This window comes from Lepisma saccharinum, chromosome 6, assembly GCF_977018435.1.
Source record: "Lepisma saccharinum chromosome 6, izLepSacc3.1, whole genome shotgun sequence".
NCBI lineage: Eukaryota > Metazoa > Arthropoda > Insecta > Zygentoma > Lepismatidae > Lepisma > Lepisma saccharinum.
Window position 1 is genome coordinate 86,494,622 of NC_139234.1, and position 20,692 is coordinate 86,515,313.

General features: G+C 37.3%; 1 protein-coding gene across 1 annotated transcript in view; it reads left to right on the top strand.

The window, feature by feature from the left end:
* LOC145989146 (ras-related and estrogen-regulated growth inhibitor-like) overlaps positions 1-20,692 on the top strand; it is a 309,491-nt gene that overhangs the window by 61,734 nt on the left and 227,065 nt on the right. The window contains exon 3 of the mRNA XM_083124437.1: positions 12,346-12,507. Coding sequence (XP_082980563.1) covers positions 12,346-12,507 — 162 coding nt within the window. The remainder of the gene's footprint in view (positions 1-12,345; positions 12,508-20,692) is intronic.

Sequence of the window (20,692 nt, forward strand, 5' to 3'; positions counted from 1 at the left end):
TCAAGATGAAGAAAGAGGGATATTATTGGAACTTGAAATAGAAGAAGAAGACAAGTTAAGCTATCTAGATATATTGATGAAAAGGAAAAGAGGACAAGAAATTGAAACCGCTTGGCATCAGAAGAAGTGTGCAGCAGGGGTATTCTGCCACAAAAGAAGTGATGTAAGTGAGGTGACAAAAATAAATTTTATAAAGAATATGGAGGACAGAATCAAGAAAATATGCATGAAAGAATGTGAAAAAGAAGGCAAAATAAATAGCCTATGGAAACAGCTGGAAAAGAATGGCTATGAGAAGCAGGATAGACTGGACATAAACAGAAGAAGTAAGAAAACGGGCAGGGGAGAATTGGCAGAGAAAGAAAAAGAGGAGAGAAGGTTTGGAATAAGGAGTATGGGGAAGACCACAGAAAAGATATGCAAAGTACTTAGGAAAGCAGGAATTAAAACTTACAGGAAGGGAGGGAGAAGCATCTTAGGAATAGCGAGGAATGCTAACAAGAAAAAGGAAAACAGAGAAGAGGAAGAAGAAGGGATTTTCTACGAAGTAAAATGTAAAGAATGTCAGAGTGTGTACATAGGAGAAACGAAAAAAAGGCTGAAAGACAGGTTGAAACAACATAGGGATGATGTACGACTTAAGAGAGACAGAAATGCAATATTTAAACACACGAGAGAAACAGGACATGACATAGAGTGGGATGAGGCTAAGCAAATAGGAAGGTAGAAGAGAATGCTAGTGAGAAAATGGAAGGAAGCCAAGGAAATAGAGAAGAAAGGCGAAGAAGACACAATGAACTGGAATGGGGGACTGAAGTTAAACAAAGAATGGAAGAAGATGTTGGAAAGAGTGGAAAGGACAAGAGAAAAAGAGGAGAGGAGAAGGAAGAAAAATGAAGGGAAAAGAGCGTGAGATTAAAAAGTCCAACCACATTCTATATGGAAGTAATTGTGTTTAACCTTTTAGGTGAAAGTAAAGTTGGAAAGTGAAAGTCATCTGCTAGAAAGTTCCAAACAACTTTCTAAATAGTCTGGAGGGAGTAATGTTTGTGTATATATATTACCCTTCTTGTTGTATCTGGTTACTTTTGTACTTGATACAGAGTCTGAAGAAGACCTTGCTAGAAGGTTGAAACGTTACGTTAGTTTATGTTTTTAATAAAATAAATTACTGCCTTGGTCAGCATATTTAGTTTTTCATAATCATGGAAACAAGGCTTAATGGAGTTATAGTTTGGTTAACATTCCACAACAAATGAATTACAATTGGAAGGTAATTATCAGTTAAATATGAGATGGTCTGACAGTCTGAAGGTTTCTGTGTTCCACAGACTGTAAGGAGATTACAAAAAATTAAATATCCCTTCTAAATAGAAATAGAAATTAAATTCTATAAACAGGAATTATCTTCTATGTTTCTAAAATTTCAACTGATTTTGTAGCGATTTCATTTATCAAGAAATAAATTGAACCAGCAACGTTCGAAAATTTCTTCATGCGACGCACCTATCTGTAGTCTGTTGAAAAACAATAAACTTTTTCCATCTGTTTATCTACTTTCAATCAGCGGCAGAAAGTAACGTTATATGACATTCGTATATCTCGAAAACTAATATATGTGTATACGTCGAACGTGGTATTCCTCTGTAACAGCTCAATTTGATACTGCCAAGCAATTGCTCAAGCTGAAAATGTTATTTCTGAAATTATATAATTAAAACAATCAAGCGGGGTCAACTTGAAACGTCAAATTACCTAAGTTTGTTAAAACAGTCATCGAGACAATAAACAAATACACGTATGTATGTATGTAACTTCTGTACATTCAAACATGATATTTAACGGTTATGTATGTCGGAAAAACTTCTACTAACATAACTGGATGGTCCCATTCACACTTCTCTTCGAGCGAACATCTGAAGCATCCTTTTTACACAGAAATTTCAATAACTTGAAATACTCCTGTGAAACTTAAACAAATCAAATATACGCACAAACCTCTCTTATAATGAAATTATTATGTAATTCGTTCTGTTAATAATGAATTTCTAATGTAGTTGCAGGTTAATAGTCTCTAAACGGAAAATAAATTACGCAAACTGTCAACACCACCTCACAACCATGCACAAGGTGAGTCGAAAAGTAGATCTGTGCATCTAAGTGGGGAATTGCTATGAGAGTATCCGGCGTATATAATAATTTCAAATGGTAAAGGGGATTGACTGACATAATGTCACACAGTGACTCCCTAACTTCGCAACAGCTTAAAACGTTCAAAACGAAGAGCACTACATAAAAAAGCAGAGGACGAGTTGGTGTTTTTTCTTTCTCTTGTTTTTTAGAGAGAAACTCTTGAACATTTTAAGTAGCAGGAGGCTCAAGTTAATTTGCTAAAAATTAATTTGAAGCTCAATTTGATGGATATATATTTTCACATGGGCCACTGCATCTAAATGTGCGTTGCTACCATATTTTCATGAATATTTCACTTTAACGTTGCAGTGGTCGCCATAGGCGTAGTTGGGTAGGGGCTAGGGGGCTAAGCCCCCCAAGAACCAGCTATTAGTCCCCCCTAACGCATGTAACATATGCATAAAATAATTAAGGAAAGAGAAACTGAACACAGAAATTAGATAATTCTCATGAAACTTTCATGTGTTACTTATTTGGTGTGGCGGTCACAGATAAGGAAAAAATACAATGGTAGTTGAAGTGCATATGCCTTTTTACGGGGACCATATGTTCCGAAACAAGATTTCAAAGAAAGTATATCACCGTTATTTCTTTTGATCTTCCACCTTGGAGCGCTAGGTAAACATTGCTACATTCAAACAATAGTGGCGTTGCAACCAGTGCTTACATAAATGTAGTATTTCAACAATGAGTTCCTATAATTATGTTTTTTCGAACATGGAACAGAAAAGCCGTCATTGTGGAGACAAAGAGAATAGCAGTTTTGATAGGGAAAGTCGTCAGTTTAAAGAAGTGAATTGAGTTTCTGTGGATTTGTATTGCGGTATTGCGTGGGGGACTTTTAAAGATGTACAACTAAATGTTGCGTGAATGTGTCGCGATTCTGTAGAAGTGATTCAATCGTGCGTAATTGTTTTATTAAGTGGAGATCACTACAGTTCATTGGCGAAATCACTATTTTCCAAATGTTGCACCAATATGTATGCAGATGTCCCTGGTTTATTTCGATTCTTCATTGCACGAAGGCGGTTCAGTTGAAAGTTGTGTTCAACTCTCCTGGTGACGGTCGAATCTTGTGGATCACTTCTAGGGATTCTGCTCTAGGAATCGCAGGTAACTTTCGGAGTCTCGGGATATATTCATTCTTCTGAAGATAAGAAGAAGCTTATTTCTTGTTTCATGTAACACACAGGAAGTTTATCGTAGAAGGGCACGTATTTATGCTGGTTGAATAATTTCAAGAAATATTAATCATCTTTTGGAGATTGGAAATTATCGGAAAATCATTCTTTGATGTTGTGCTCGTACTGTTTGTGAAATTAATGCACAGATGACAGAATGATCATTCCTTTTAATAGAGAGTTTATTAATAGTAAAACTCAGGCGCCGAGCAACCAAGCGTAGACTAATGAATTTCTGAAATAAATTTAAATAATGCATAGGCAAAGTGATCATATTAAACCTGCTTCGAATGTCATAATCGGTTTCCTTTTGAAGTCCCTTGGCATGGTTATATAAAAGTTATTTGGTCGACGATCGTAATTTAAAAACCTAGTTTTCAGGATAATAAAATAATATTTCGCCTATAGATATCAACTTTCTACATCCGTTATGCCATCATTTATTAGGGCATGTTCTTTTTTATACATTTTGTTTCATTCAGACCTTGTTTTCAGGAACAAATGGTAATTATTTTAATAAAAAAAATAATTTATCCTTAAGCCTACATAGAGACCAAGAATAGCGCACCTTTTGCGATAATTCAGTAACTTGCGAGGTTCTCAATTTTGTAATAGTCCGTAATTCTTCGTTTCCCTGATTCACTTATTAAATAGACATTTCTTTAGATCCGAGAGCATCATAATACATATAGTGTTCGTTTAGTGCACTTAATTTCAGAGTCCCATATGTAATAATGAATGTAAAAATACTCATGATTTCGTTAAGAATTTTTTATGCGTCGCTGCTCATAAAATGTTGGCAAAACGTATACGTTGCTGTTCATTCTTATTTTGTTTCTGATATGCCAATAGGCGGTATGGACTATAATCTGAATCAGCGAAACTTAAAATGGCATTGGTTTCTGTTCGATTAGATATTAAGCACAAGGGTGCCAGCAGAAGGGGTGGGGATGTCTGGAAAGACTTCATAAAATTCAAATTTTAAAATTATAGCGTGAAAACATGGACGAGGGGGTGAAAAACAGCAGATTAAGTGCCTATGCAAATTATTCTATACGATGCACACTTTTAGAAGCGATATCGGGCGGGACCACGCAGAGGGTCTGCGTGGCGATCAGCCAATGGCAGGAGTGCAACGTTGTACGGTTAGGAGACTGTGGCGCGGAAGTTTAAAGCCGTGTTCTGTATTTTTCTTGCGCGCAAGAAGTTTTCAGAAAACTCGCCACTTTAAGGTTCATCATACGATGGGGAAAGACATTTTAGCCGGAGTTATCGTTCCTTGAAGAAACAAGGGAAACATAACTTTTCATTTCCTTCCGCCTGTTTTTTTCATTGCCACCGTGTTGACGGAGCTGAGTTGTTGTGTCTAGGGAAAACTGTGGGTGTTAAATTCGTCTCGATATAAACAATGACCCTTCATTGTTCTGGGCGTTCTCGAACATTGAAAGTCTGGGTGAGTTTGAGTTCAGCGTTTTCGCAGAAAGACCGGTGTAAAATTATTCGCTTATCGTTCACTCGTGCGCCACGAAGAACAGTTTGTGAAAAGATTAAATACAGCCCTTTCGTGCAATAGTGTGTGCTCCGTGTGTTATTTTAATTTTAAATAATATCACTCTCAAAACCTAGCACCAGTAGTACAGACACCAAGGGTGCAAAATCTAATTATCAACCTCCAGGAGAGTGACTCGGAAATGAGTGAAATCAGTGACACGGAAACAGAGGAAGACGACGAGAACGGTGATGAATAAATACCTTAATGCTTCTTTCAGGTATGGGTTTCTCGTTTATGCAACAGTGATATGATATTATAATCCTGTGTAGAAATATTCACTATATTATTCCACTGTACTCATATATACTGTGCATGCATTATCAAAATAATGGACACATCGCGAGTTTTCTGTCCTTCCCTTGCGCTAGCAGTTAGTTTGGCAACAGCGCAGTAGCACTGGCTGGGTATTGGCCGAACTCATGTTCCTTCTAAAAGCGTGCGCCGTATAGTCGTTGGGATGCTATATGAGAATTCTCTAAACTGGGGAAAAGCATCATCCCACCGTTCCTCCACTTTAACTCTTCGTGGGTCGCGAGAGATAAATTACGTCGGTGGTCGCCCACAGTGCCTGGGACCGGGTTCTTAAAATATGTTAAAATAAACATATTTTATCTAATAATTCAATTATTACAATTAAACTTATTTTGCAAGCAATTGAGCTTCTATAAAATTTTGAAATGTACATTTTAGTTAACCAATTAAATACACAGAACAAAATAACTATTAATCCATATGTTCAAAATTTCAATGTTACATGTCCGAACATAAAATTGGATTTTTTTTAGTGTCAACGATATGCACAGGAAAGCTAATCGGGTCTGGATCTACAGTTCAAAGTGAGTAAAACCACTATGTTCCTCCACCGGGTATCGAACCCGAAACCTTCCTGTTACAATGCGATGACGTTACCACTGCGCCATCAGGGAGGCGATTAAAGCATTTAGTTTCCTTTGCAAATAAAGTAATTGCTGATTGAAAATATTTATCAATGCAAAGTTGCGCTGATGGGTCTCAATGATCAACTGATTGAAACGGTCCATGTGTTGAGTCACTTTCCCTCGAAATTTTCAGAAATAGCTGTTTTATCCGTTCTCTTCCCTTTATGTACATCTTATTACAACAATTGTTCAGTTATTGCACAAACATCCCTGTTCAATAGAAATCACAACACAAATAAACAAAAAAGACACGGCAAACAATATTTTCAGATAAAATTAACTAGGTACACCGATGGTTGCGCACGGACTCAGAGACAGGGTTTTCAACGAAACCCTCTGTTTCTCGGGATATGCTACAACGTGCACTTTGCAGTAGTTAAGATCGGTTGACATAGTATTGTCAGACAGTCGACGGGAAGCAGTGTGAGCACTTGCTTTGAGGCATTCTGTAAGTCAATCTCATGTTTTATTGTCCATGCTCTCTGTTTACTTGCAGTGTACAGTTACCCACAAGAATACAGTAAACAATTCTTTCAGACAAATCTCATTTTTTGCAGTCTAACGTAGCACACCCTATCTCTTGCACGAATGGCGATAGGTCCAAAATGAGTTCGGATTGTCGTTTGTGGGACGATTCTAGCCTAAATTGATGTGTCATACATACTCCTTTCCATTTGAAAATATTGTGTGATATCCAATATGGTGGAATCCAAGATGACTGCTATGATATCCACACCCCCATTCAATGCAGTTTCCGTACCAATACCCACTTGCAACATGTGATTTTCCTCCGTCCACGAGTCTAGTTATTACTGGTCTGTCCCGATACTTTTGACTAACCCTGTATATAACCATCTATCCCTGAAATTCAGATAGTAAAATTTCCGTATCGAGATTTTAGATTTGTCGGAATCTAGATATTTTTTTGGCAATCCTTAGTGTGAAGGCAAGATTGCTAGGAAAAATGTTCTGAGTAAGTGTGTCTGTCAGATCAAGAATAAGAATCTTGATTACTCCTATGATCCGTCTGTTCAATACAGACAGGTATCTAGAAATATGTTTCGGGCGATTCCGAACCAAGTGTCTCAGGAATAATAATAATAATAATGTTTTTATTAAAATAATTATATTAAATCAAATTTATACTAATTACAATACATAAATTAATATTATATTATTATTATACGAATAGATAAAAAGACTGTATAAGAATAGAGATATAACAGCGCATATTCATTACGTAGCTTACCTGTAGTTAAGATCGGAATAATTTACATAAATGCAAGTGCCCTGGAAATGAAATTAATGTCTAATAGATGAAGAATTGAATATTTATCGGATAACGAAAATTATGTTACATGTAGTTGGAGAAAGTAAGTTTCTGATTAATATTTTATGCATCTTATTTTGAGTAATAATGTACATAAATTTTCCTTGTAATGTAATTCAATGCCGTATGATCCCAATATAATCTTTGCCTTCTAAAAAGTTCAAAGGGAATTAATAACCATCGATTATGCAACAAATGCTAATATTTTAATTGCTTAATTTTCGTACTTAATAAGTATTTCGGGTGGGTAGGGGGGTCCGGACCTCCTAAATACGTCCTTCCTATCCTTCAAAGTCGTATGATCCCAATATTGTCTTCCAGTAAGTTCAGAGGATATTATACAACAAAGGCTAAACGAGTATATTTTCATTATTTAATTTTCGCACTTAATTAGTCTTTCGGGTGGGGAGGGGGGTCCGGACACCCTAAATACGTTCTTCCTGCTCTGATTAAAGTAAGTTTCTGATTAATATTTTATGCATATTGAGTAGTAGTGTACAAATCTTCTTTGTAATGTCCTTCAAAGCCGTGTGATCCCAATATAATCCATGGCTTCCAATAAGTTCAGAGGAAATTATACAACAAAGGCTAAACGAATACATTTTTCATTATCTAATTTTAGTACTTGATATATCTTTCGAGAGGGGTCCGAACCCCCTACCCAATACAAGACGAAAAATATCGTAAATACAAAACAACAGAAAGTACTTCATGTTTTGTAAAGGAAGAACATTATTTTTTTTCCGAATTCTATATTTGAACCGCAGGATCCAAAAATTAAAAGGAAAAATACCATGAAGCAAAAACAATGGATCCAGTGCTGCTCTTTTTCCAATTCTTTTCAGCACTAACAGTGAGTAAATTTGTGATTTTGCTTACTTATAATTTTTTCTATGCACCATCACATTCATGTATTATGTGTACGTTGTGTTGCCATACTCTTCAATATGTGTTTTTCTCTTAAAAACAAGAGCGTTGAATGCTTTACAGTGTAGGATATAGCAGACACTCGAAGGCTCATCCTGATGACGTCACAGAGACCCTGCCGGGGCAGTAAACATGGGGGCTGAATAGAAGGCGAGTTATGACCAGACCTTCAAGATCGGGGGAAACTAGCGGTCTACGCACCTTGCCTCTCACTAGGGCCTGTTGCTCCTCCCCCCTTCGACTGAGGAAACACTCAAGACTCAGCGTTTACGATACATTTAAATATTTTAATATCATCTGCAAAGATTAACTTTTCAAATTGAGCAAGTGTGAAATCTTTACTGAAGATTAAAAACTATAAGGGCTCACGTGTTTCAGAAACAATGGAGGGGTTTAAAAAAATCATTGCCAGTAAACGTACTGAACTTACGTTAATGAAACCAGTCCAGAATTATCGAGAAAAGAAAACAGTTTTTTTTACACCTGCAAATGTTCAATATGTGCACGATGGGTGACACGGCACACATCGACACGATAGTCTAGTTCTTGCCACACTCGCTTCTTCATGGGCCTGTCGATGATACGTACCCATAGGTAGGAATGTGAACCCTCCGCTTCACAAAACATACAGGCACAAACTGTTTGCTTTCCTCGTTCATTCTGGACTGGTTTCATTAACGAAAGCTCAATAGTTTACTTCAAATAAATAAATGTAACCACTTCATTATTTCTGAAGTACCTGGTATTATCATGGCTGCTCCAGATCGCGCATTGTAGTCAGATGACCTGCAGCCTTGGTATATCTATCTCTGTGTCTTTGTATACACCCACACACCTACACACATACACGGACACACACAGTGGCACAAGTGCAAAATCACACGTCTTTCAAAATCAGTATTTAGAAATAGAAATATACTTTTTTGGGGAGAAAGAGGAAGAGGATGAAGAAAAGTGCATCGTAATTTGCAGGAAGTGTCAAAACGCGTCTAAGTGTTTGAAAAGCTGGAGCTTGCAAACTTCGTTGATGCCATAAGCGCTGGCCGATGTGATTAAAAGTTGATCGTTAATTGTGTCCTCGCAGATCTATTTTCCCTGCAAGTTGAAAACAAGTTTCCTGCAAATCTCTACAAGTTATATGCAATTAACGAACTAAGTAAGGAGCAAATTATGCCAGAGGGATCTCGGTATTCCGAAGGAGACACAGCAGACATGATTTATTAAAATTCGTGGAAATGGGGAGAAAAAGTTAAGGAATACGATACTGTAGCTTTCAATGTTTCTCTCCGTCAAATGGTTTCCAATATTCACTATAATTAAGGTTAATATTCTTCTCCGTTGTATGTGCATCATAATATTTTTGATTTGTTGTTTTAAGTCCACTTTATGCACAGTAAGGCTAATCGGGACTGGACCTACAGTTTAAAGTGGGTTCCGAACCACTTGTGCCTCCACCGGGTATCGAACCCAGGACCCCTTGATTACAAGGCGACGACGCTACCACTGCGCCATCGGGGAGGCCATGCATCATAATAATAAGTTTTCCAAAAAATATTTAGAAATAAAATATTTAAAAAAGTACTAAACTATTTTACTTACGATTAGTGGGTATGTAAAATTTTCAAACGACGTTTCAGGAATCAACTGTTCCCTTCATCAGGTTCCTTCTTGACTAGCGAGACCACGTCATAGCCACGTCAAATTGAATTAAAAACAAGGATATAGGATATAAGAATAACTATGGTACAAAAGGAATCTTAAAAGCTTGCCCAACCCTGTTATAACCTCCATACCCACTATTACCCTTAGGTGAAACCACAAAAGTTAAAAAGACATTCTAAAAAGAACATTACGACTTGAAAAGTTAAAAATTCTGCGAAAAGGCAGTCGGGAACCCTCACTGGCGAAAGTGAATGGGCGTACGTCTTTTTACTTTTCAAGTCGTAACGTTCTTTTAAGAATGTCTTTTTAAGTTTTGTGGTTTCACCTAAGGGTAATAGTGGGTATGGAGGTAATAACAGGATTGGATAGGCTTTTAAGATTCCTTTTGTACCATAATTATTCTTATATCCTGGCTATGACGTGGTCTCGCTAGTCAACAAGGAACCTGATGAAGGGAACAGTTTATTCCTGAAACGTCGTTTGAAAATTTTACATACCCACTAATCGTAAGTAAAATAGTTTAGTATTTTTTAAACATTTTGTCTTTAGATATTTTTTGGAATACTTATTATTCTGTAATTGTGATTAATTCGCACTAACACAAGATAGTATATGTGCATGATATTGGCCTATATTTATCTTAAGAGACTGATTTAATTTAAATGCAAACAGAAATTTACTTTACTTCTTTCTTTTCAATTTTAATAATATAATCCTTTATAATTGTGTTTTGGACAGAGCTAATAAGATATGAATACAAGTACGAGGGGAAGTCAATAGTTATCTGCACTTTCACCATAACTTTCTGTAGGTTAGCCACACTGCCTTCAGCGCTCGCGTGCTAAAATGGTGGAACTCTTGTGGTTACGTGGCTGAGGTTTCATATTAATCGCTCCATTTTTCTTTCTTTTGTAACAGAGTAAACATGATCGTGCACCAAGGGAAAACAGACATCAGTGATCAAATTTCTCTGATCTGAAGGGATATCAAAGGCTCAAATTGATTGCATACTTTCAGGGGACAGTGCTCTACCGCGTAGAAGTGTGTATGCGTGGATCGAGTGGTTTAAAAACGATCGGAGAATCGAGAAACACGAAGCGGGAGCATTACTCTCCAACACGAAATGGAAAATTCAACTTCAAGATATGATTTTAAGTAACGGACGGGTCACAGGGCGGCAGTCGATGAGGTGACATAATCTCTGCAAATTAGTCATTAGTAGGGAGACAAATTTATGTTAAATAAAAACTGAGGAGAGCGGTAAATAAAATGTTAGATCAGCGGTATATACCAGCGGTGAAAAAAAATTATATTGGCACACACTTTTTCATCATGAGAGGAAACAACATACAAAAGAGCTATAAATTGATAAACTACTTCACTTTTATATACTGTACACATACACAAGTACTTAGCTGTCTAACCAAAAAGAAAACATCAACACAAAATCACTTCATTTCTAAATTGCATATCTCAAGTGATTTATTCCTTGCATGTATTTAAAGGATATCCTTGCTGTCCAACAAATAAAATAATCACTACTGCACATACACAAACACATGTTGAAAATCACATGATGATAAACAAAATTCATTCATGACTGAACACAAATGACACCATTGTTTCCCTTTGATGTGCGGGAACAGACTAATCTTATCGCTGCTACAGCTAGCAAGTTCAATGAAACTGGAAGTTGAGTAGACTTTCGGGGGAAGAAAGGAATACAGCTTGACAGGGAGCGAAGTTTTCGAACTGAGATTATGTGCATGGGAAATCCCAATTTGCAGCGTCTTCCTGATGTGATCGAAGATAAAACGTTCTTCACCTGCAAGTGGTAGGAAACGTTAGGCAAACGTTTCTTTACAAATCGACAGTTTGCGCGCACAACCTCGATTGCCGGTTTTTGCGTGTTTTCTACATATTTTGATGATTATTTTGCGAAAAAAGCGTTCATTTCGTGAAAAGCACACATTTCGCATTACTTCGCGAATAAAACTCATGCATATTTCATCATTGTGGGTGTAGTTACGTGCAGAATGTTCACAATTGCATCTTTTTTCCACATTTCGCGATTTCGCGCATCGCGAAAATTCAATGTCCCTAGTCATTAGTATGGCGTGCCCTTGAGAGAGGTGGTGCATTATAACGTCCCCCTTTGGCCCAGTATTCTCAAAAAGAACGTCAAAGCAGGATAAGATGGCTAAATGAGAACTAAAAAGAAATGCACATGACACTCTCCCCTTTTGAAAATTCTGGGCATGCCATTGTTGATCATGGTTCTGTGTGCGAAATCATCCACGACAAGCTTCAGATCACTGATCTCTGTTTTCTATCGGTACACTACCAGCAGCGTGGCCATGTTCACTCTGTTTCAAAAGGAAGAAAAATGAACGATTAAGATGAAACCTCGACCATGTAACCACTTTCAACACGCGAGCGCTGGTGGCAGTGTGGCCAAGCTAAAGAAAGTCATGGTGAAAGTGCGGATAATTTCCCTAGTATCATGATGAAACTGTGAAAATTATCTTTAAAACACGCAACACTGACATGCTTCTTTTGCAGGAGGCAGAATGCTTGACCCTTGAGGCAAACATCCGGTGGGCAGAGGCGTTTATCCTCATGTACTCTGTGACAGACAAGTGCTCCTTCGACGAGTGCAACAGACTCAAGTTCCTCATCAACTACAACAAGCGGAGGAAGCGACTAGGAGCTAACACCTCCAAGGTAAGTTGCTGTTCTGTAGTCTCCATGTTAATTTACAGGTGTGTGTAGTACTTTCAAACTAACGTAAGTAAGGTATATGGACCCAATATGGCCTACCTAAGGTTTACGATTGTTTTTAATGGTGTGTAAAGTCAGAAAGGTAAAACTAATGTCAACATTCAAAGTTGCCACCCACATTTCTCACTTTTACCACCTCACTATACTAAACCTTATCTACCAAGGTAAAGTAACTGCCCTTGTCCCCCCCCTCCCACCCCATTCGGTTTTGGGGCCCAATCGCTGCCACTGAGTCACTGCAAACAAAAACACGTGACATTTGAGTTTCTTCTTTGCTCAGCTCTTCCATAGATTTACTGACTGTTCATATGGGACAGCTGCTCGTGCGCTCATTTCTACACTTTGATGATTGGGTAGGGGAACTCCTGATGGCAATCATTTCCTTTTGCATTTTAAAATGCGTATAAGTATTTTTAAGCTAGTTCATATAATTCAGAGCGTTTTAAACCATTTAAGGCCGGATCCTGTGGCCGAGTGGCGAGTTCCGTGGAAGCCTTCAGAGAGAGCGGACGTGGAAACTAGTTGCTCCGTGAAGGTCAGTGAAAAGTTGCCTTCAGGAAACAACGAGCGGGAGTGCCGTGTGCGTGTTGCTTGTGGCGTTTGGTGCAGTTGGCTGGCGAGTAAGTAGAATTGGAAAAGTACTTTAGAATAGTAAAAAGATGAATATCATTAGACAAAATACCAGCCAGATACATTTTCCGTTCGGGGCACCGAGGCCGTCGGCGCGAGAAATTCATGACTTTATACATGGACAATTTCAACTCCACGCAGATGAGATCTTGGGAATACAAAAACCTACGGATTTTCGATGTGTTTTCGTAAAATGTATCAGAGAAGCAATAATGACGCGAATATTAGAGAAATGTGGTCCGGAAACAAACTTTTGTTATGATAATGGTGAAACTGTAAAAGTGCTTTTGAGTGATGCGGGGAGGGAAAGAAAAGCGGTGAGAGTGTTTAACTTACCACTAGAATTACATGATGACTGTGTGAAAGAAAAAATGACGGAATTTGGGAAGGTGGAATGTATAGACAAAGAAACGTGGTCTGATAACTTTAAATATCAAGTTTATAACGGGGTGAGAATAATGAAAATGGAACTAAAAAAACCGATTCCGTCGTTGATTACAGTAAAATCTCATCAGTGACATGTGATATACGACGGACAGCCGAGAACGTGCAGGGCGTGTGGAAAAGAAGGACACGATAGCTGGCAATGTGATAGTCGTCAAATAACAACGCTTCGTGTGAATAAAAACCGAGAGAGAAATTATAGTGATATAATAGTGGAAAAGGGGAGTTCATTGAACGTGAACAATCAGTTCCAACCAGATAATAATCAAAACAAGTCGTAATGTCTACAAAAGGTGATAAAAGAACAAGAGAAAAATAAGGGGATAAAGAATGTGCCTAGTGACACCCGCCCGGTGGAAATGTTCCCACCGGTAAATACGGCGACCACAAAGGAAGAACACAACCAGAAAATTTTATCGATGGACACGAAACAACCGGGAACTTCCCATTTAGAAAAACAAGAGGAAAAAGGAAGTGAAGAAATGCAGGATGACCAGATGCAGGACGAAGGAAACTCAGTTGATTTTCTTCCCATCCCAGCGGCAAAGGACAACGTTCCAAAAGAGGAGGACAAGGGACCTTCGAAAGACTGTGAGCTGGAAAGTGAATTGAATACAGAAGAAGAAAGTGACGAAAGTGCCACTTCAGTGTCAAAGTGGAAAAAATCTCAGCAGATGGGTGCAAAAAAACGGACGAAGAATACTTCGAAAGGTAGCGAGAACACAGTGGCGAAGAGGAGATCAGTGAGAGAGATAGGAGGTATGAATAGAGTAATGAACAGAAGAAGTAAACCCTAAAAAGGGAAATTTAATTTGATATTACATTTGTTATTTGTATAATTTTTTTTCAAAGTTATGAGGGACGATCGGAAAATACTCTTAACTGTGTGCTACATTATTCATTTACTAATGAATATACTAGAATATGTACTCTTAATATTAATGGAATTTTTTCGCCTGTAAAATGTAAAATGTTAGAAGAATTTGTACGGGTACACTCCATAGACGTTTTATTTTTGCAGGAAGTTTGTATGTGTGACTTTCCATCAATATATGGTTACGAAGCCATAGTTAATACTGGTATAAATGGCCGTGGGACAGCAACACTTGTTAGAAACGGCCTAAACATTAATAATGTAAAAAAAGTTAGTAGATGGGAGAGGCATTAGCTTTCAAAGTACCAACTATACATTTGTAAATATTTATGCCCCATCAGGCAATCAAAATAGACAGTTACGTGAACAATTTTATAATCAGGACATATTATATTTGCTACCGTTAAATGAATCTAAAATAACACTTGGGGGAGATTTTAATCAGGTATTGACTCCCGGCGATTGTTTAGGAGCTTATCAAAAGAGTCCAGCACTTGCAACATTAATTGAAGAATTGCATTTTAAAGATATTTGGTTAAAGAAGAGACAGGATATAATATTTATATATTTTAATAATAAATCTGGATCGAGAATCGATAGGTTATATACAAATACAGATCAAATAAAAAAAATATAACATCCATAGAAGCATGGTGTGCCTCCCCGATGGCGCAGTGGTAGCGTCGTTGTCTTGTGATCAAGGGGTCCCGGGTTCGATACCCGGTGGAGGCACAAGTGGTTCGGATCCCACTTTAAACTGTAGCTCCAGTCCCGATGAGCCTTACTGTGCATAAAGAGGACTTAAAACACCAACTCAACAACAACAACAACAACATAGAAGCCTGGCCAGCGCCCTTTACTGATCATATGGCAGTAAAAATGGCAATCTGGAAGAAACAAAACTAGTCAGGGGTCCTTCATATTCGAAGCTAAATATACAGTTATTAGAGCTTCCACATATAAATGAAATATTTGAACAAAAATGGGTCGAATGGTGTAAACAACAAAAGCATTACAGTAATAATAATGACTGGTGGGTTCGATATGTAAAACCAAAATTAAGAACTTTTTTCTGCTGGTATGGAAAAGAAAATGCAAAAGACAGAAACGTATTTAATTACCAGTGTTTACACGAGGCATTTCAAGGGAGAGATGTCACCAAAAATTACCAAGCCATACAGCAGTATAAAGCCAAAATCTTAACACTCCAGAGGCAACAAATGGAAGGCATAACAATAAGAACCAATTCCAAGAATTTAATTCAAGATGAAAGAACTTCGATATATCACTATGTACAGATGCAAAGCAACAAAAAACACTCATGATTAACAATCTTGTGGATTCAGGTGAAGAATCGCATGTGAGTCAGCCAGGAATCATGCACACATTTTATGACTATTATGGGGAGCTTTATCAAACCGGCGAGGGGGAATCAGAAGCAAGAGAGACAATACTGAAATCTCTAACTAATGGTTTGCAAGAAGAGGATAGACAACTTTTAGGTACTGAAGTAACAATAGAAGAAGTATATGAAGCGTTACGAACATGCAACCTTAAAGGAGCACCAGGGAAAGATGGTATTGGTTACAAGTTTTATTTGCAGTTTTTTGAGATTATAAAATATAAACTAATCAAAATCATACAAGATGCCTTTAAAAATGGAAAAGTTGTACAAAATGAAGGCATAATCATATTGATACCGAAAAAAATCACACGCAAAACAAGTAGACGACTACAGACCAATAACATTACTAAATTGTGACTATAAATTAATGGCAAAGATCTTAGCAAATAGGTTAAAGTTAATTTTACCAAGGATACTCAGCGAGAAACTAACATGCATTGGCAAAAAGCATAACATATTCAGTGCAGTTGGAGGGATTCTCGATCTGATATCCTATTATATGGTGCAGAAACTTCATGCATGTGTGCTTGCTTTTGATTTAGAAAAGAGTCTGATTTAGTGTCGCATGACTACCTGTTTGAGGTGCTAAAGGCATATGGATTCAGTGATAAATTTATTCATATTTTGAAAGGTTTCTATCAACAGGCAACATCTCGAATAATAGTCAATGGATTCCTGTCGTCCCCAATAAACATAACAAGATCAATTCGGCAAGGATGTCCACTAAGTATGCTCTTCTTTGCTTTAACCCTGGATCCTTTGCTGCAATATACCAGGAAAACTACTCCCGACGAGATGCACGCCTTTAAAGAAAACCAAGTGTTTGCTTTCGCAGATGATCCATCTGCTTGTATCACCACAAACGAGCAAATGCAAAAAATGATGGCAGCGATACATATATACTGCCGTGCTAGTGGGGCCAAAATAAATATGAAAAAATCAAAGGCGCTATCCTTTGGCACATGGGCTCAAAAATATCCAGATATAGGGATACCATATGTACAGGAAATTAAAATATTAGGAATAATTTTTCACAACGACGAGGAACAAATGTTAGAATCCAATTGGCAAGAGATAGCGAGAGACATTCGCCTACAATGTTATCAAATGCGCAGCAGACAGTTGAACATGATACAATGGGTGTGTTTTTTGCAAACATATATGTTTAGTAAATTAAACTATACGGCCCAAGTGATCCCAATCAATCAAAAATATCTCAGAATAATGAATTCAGCAATTGGTTGATTTATGTGGTATGGACATTTTTTCCGAATACCACTATCGAATCTATGGCAAATGAAACTAAAAGGAGGATTGGAGCTCACAAATATTGAGATCAAATGCAAATCCCTATTCCTGGCACGATCCTATACGCTCTATGGCATTGAAGATTCCATTACATCATTATGGATACAGTTATGGACGGAGGAATTTCCACCCCAAAATCCTCCAGATCTACGCAGATTGGAAAAAGGACCGTTATATCTCCGAAGTTTGATGCAAGAATTCAGTTATGTGGTGCTTCCGCCAAAAGGTGAAGATGTAAAACTCTCTCAATACTTATATACACTGTTTCACAAACAGTTGCAGATACCGACTCACCGCATTGAAAAACATTTTCCCAATAACAGATGGCAAAGTATTTGGAAAAATTTAAATAAGAAATTTCTGGATACATCAGTGTATAGTGTTTGGTACAATGTAATACATGATATTATACCAACTAATGAACGCTTACATAATATCAAGAGACTAACAACTAATAAATGCCACATATATGGAGAGATAGACACCACTGAACATAGAATAGTAACATGTAATGGAGTACAGGGAATTTGGAAATGCCTAACAACATATCTAGGACAAATATGTCGAACAGCACCCCAGTACTTTCAACCGTCGATGTGTACAAGACCAGATTTCAAATATTTTCCAGAAAAGAAAAACAATGCAGTAATTTGGTTAATAGCTAATACAATATATTATGTATTTTGTAAAACGTATGAGAGCAATATAATTTTATTCACACAGTATTTAAAAAGAACTAGATGGAAAATGTTACAATATCCAAAAATGTATGAGTACTTTGGAAACTACCTCAGTGTTGTTTAGACAACAATAATTGTATACTTGTGGTGTAAAAGTGTAAACAGGTAATTAATATATGAAGAAACGTATACTTGTATTACAGGTACAACTGCATGTTTAGGCAAAAAATCTTGTACGAGAGAAAATGGGACTCTTACTATATTACTTACTATGTTAAAAATTCTATACAATACTTTTAACAGAATTTATGTAAGAAAGCAGATCTATTTTGTATATATGCTGATAAAATAAAAGTTTGTTAAAAAAAAGTTGTTAGCACATCGTGCTTTGACGCCAAGGGTCCCGGGTTCGAATCCCGCTCGGGTTTGGCTGTTTGTGAATGTCCATTCATCAATTTCATAATTTCATCACTCATCCCCATCTTCGCAAATTAGCCAAGAGGAACAAAACGCGAAGTAAAATAAACTCTAATCAAATCAAATCGAACCATTTAGGGCACACAAACCCTGCATCTCAGTCAAAAAATATATCTTCTTCAAGTATCCTATTTATGTTCAAAATGAATACTTCATTTTTTTAAAATATGAAGGAATTCCATGTACAAACGCAAAATCAGGTCCGTAGCTAGAGGAGGGCAAGGGGGGTAACTGCCCTTCTTGAGAGCCTGCATTGTGCCCTCTTTAAAAATAACAGAACACATTCCTACCAGGAATTCTCACTAATCGTTACAATTATTCCCTGTATTACTCTAGCAACATAACAAAGACATTTATTGATTTTGTGATTTATGAAGGTGTGTGGGATTCCATATAATGTCGTATCAGGATTGGGGGAAAAATTCCCTTCCACATTCAAACTTCGTGGAATGATTTCGCAATTTTCAGTATCTAGAACAGTTGTGATATTTTGAGTAGTCTTGTATTAAAGGCGCTTAATGTATTTGGATGTTTTTCTTGGATGTGTTGTTATGAAGTTTGAACTGCATAATTTTTTCTTTCCCCAAGTCTACCTTTTGGTAATAGCGATTCATGTGATAGAGAGAGGGAGTGGATATTTGATTTTTGTTACTGAGCGTTCCTTTTCTGCCACATCTAGCTAATCGTGACAATGAGTGATTACGTGAAATTTATGAAGAGGCATTCACAAACAGTGCTGCAACCACAGGGATGCAGGGACATTGTCCTCCCCTCCAATATTGGACGGAAGTCCAATCTAGGGGGGCAAACATTGAAGTAAAGAAACATGACTTGCAGAATCTAAGAATAGCAGGACAAATGGATACTCAAGATGGAATTGGTTTTAAATTGTTTCTTGCATTTTTCTTCCAGACGGCTAAGGGCACTTGCAGGTGGCACAGAGGGGCAATTGCCCCCTCGATTTCAAATTTTATACAAATAAAAGTAAATTTCGTAAAATTTTCTTGCTCGCTTCGCTCGCATGCACAAACAAGATAAGCAACATAGGTGTGTGTAATGATATCCATTTTATAAAGGAAAAGTTAAGTCTTAACCCTGGCTGTTTCCATGATATCGTTTCCATAGCATGTTATATATTGCTCTCAGAATTTTAAACGGCAGTAAAAATTAATGACATTTGCAACTGCGAAGCTATCAATGGGATTGCATACATTAAGAACAGAAGATTCCATATTTCGATTGCTTGTAACATCAAAAGAAGAATTAGACGAGCAAATAGTGACTGAGAAAAGTTGCTTGCCTTGATGTGCTGTACATGCTTTGAAAGTTTTCGGTGCTATCAGGCGGCACCCTATGAATATAGGTTCAAGAAAATGGCAATACATTGTGCCTGTAGCAGACGTTGTCTGTGTAAGTACCTCAGGCACAACCTAATTTTTTGACAAACAATAATGTCAACTCTTCTGCTAAGGAGTGCACTCTCCTAATTTTATTCATATATCGTATCTTAAGCCATTCTGTGACTGGCAGAAATCAGTATCAGCAAAAAAAACCCTGATATTTAGGGTTTGTATGCTTCTGCTCAAAAAGTGGTAGCAATAAGCGGCCCAGAGACCTCGTGCCGCGGAAATGGGGTAAGGCGAAGGAGGCACCTAATATCGTTCGGTTTCGTACCATAGTCATTAAGGAAGGTATTTTTCATAATGTAAAGAGGATACAGCATTTTCCTCTATAAAACTTAATAAGAAATATTAATGATGCCACTTTCATCATTTCATCACTCATCCCCATCTTCGCAAATTAGCCAAGAGGCACAAAACGCGAAGTAAAATAAACTAAATCAATCAATCAATCAATTAATGATGACAATGTAATCCAAGAAGTCATTGATCAATCAAGGGATTCCTATTTGTTTGTCGGGTGTCAAACACATGTATTTCAACAACACAATATTTTGCAAAATGGTTAACGTAACCAGTAGGCAAACATTGTCTGTATTGATGAAAGAGTCTTTCATTTGAACCAAATAGAATCCGTGGTGAAGTAAGGGACCCATGTTTTAATGTTTTAGCAAGGAGGCCTACAAAAAATGTTTTAAACATTTTTACACGATTCATCAAAGTGTAGATAATATCTAACCATTATTATTTAATTAATTTGATTTTTCTTGGATAACACAACACAATGGTGTTTTTGGATTCTCGTTAGATTCCTTTGTGCGTAAACATCTTGCATCTGGAAACTAGCGGGGATCATTATGAAGCTCCGTTAATCAGTTCTGCAGAGAGGCTCAAAGCTGTTGGTACATAT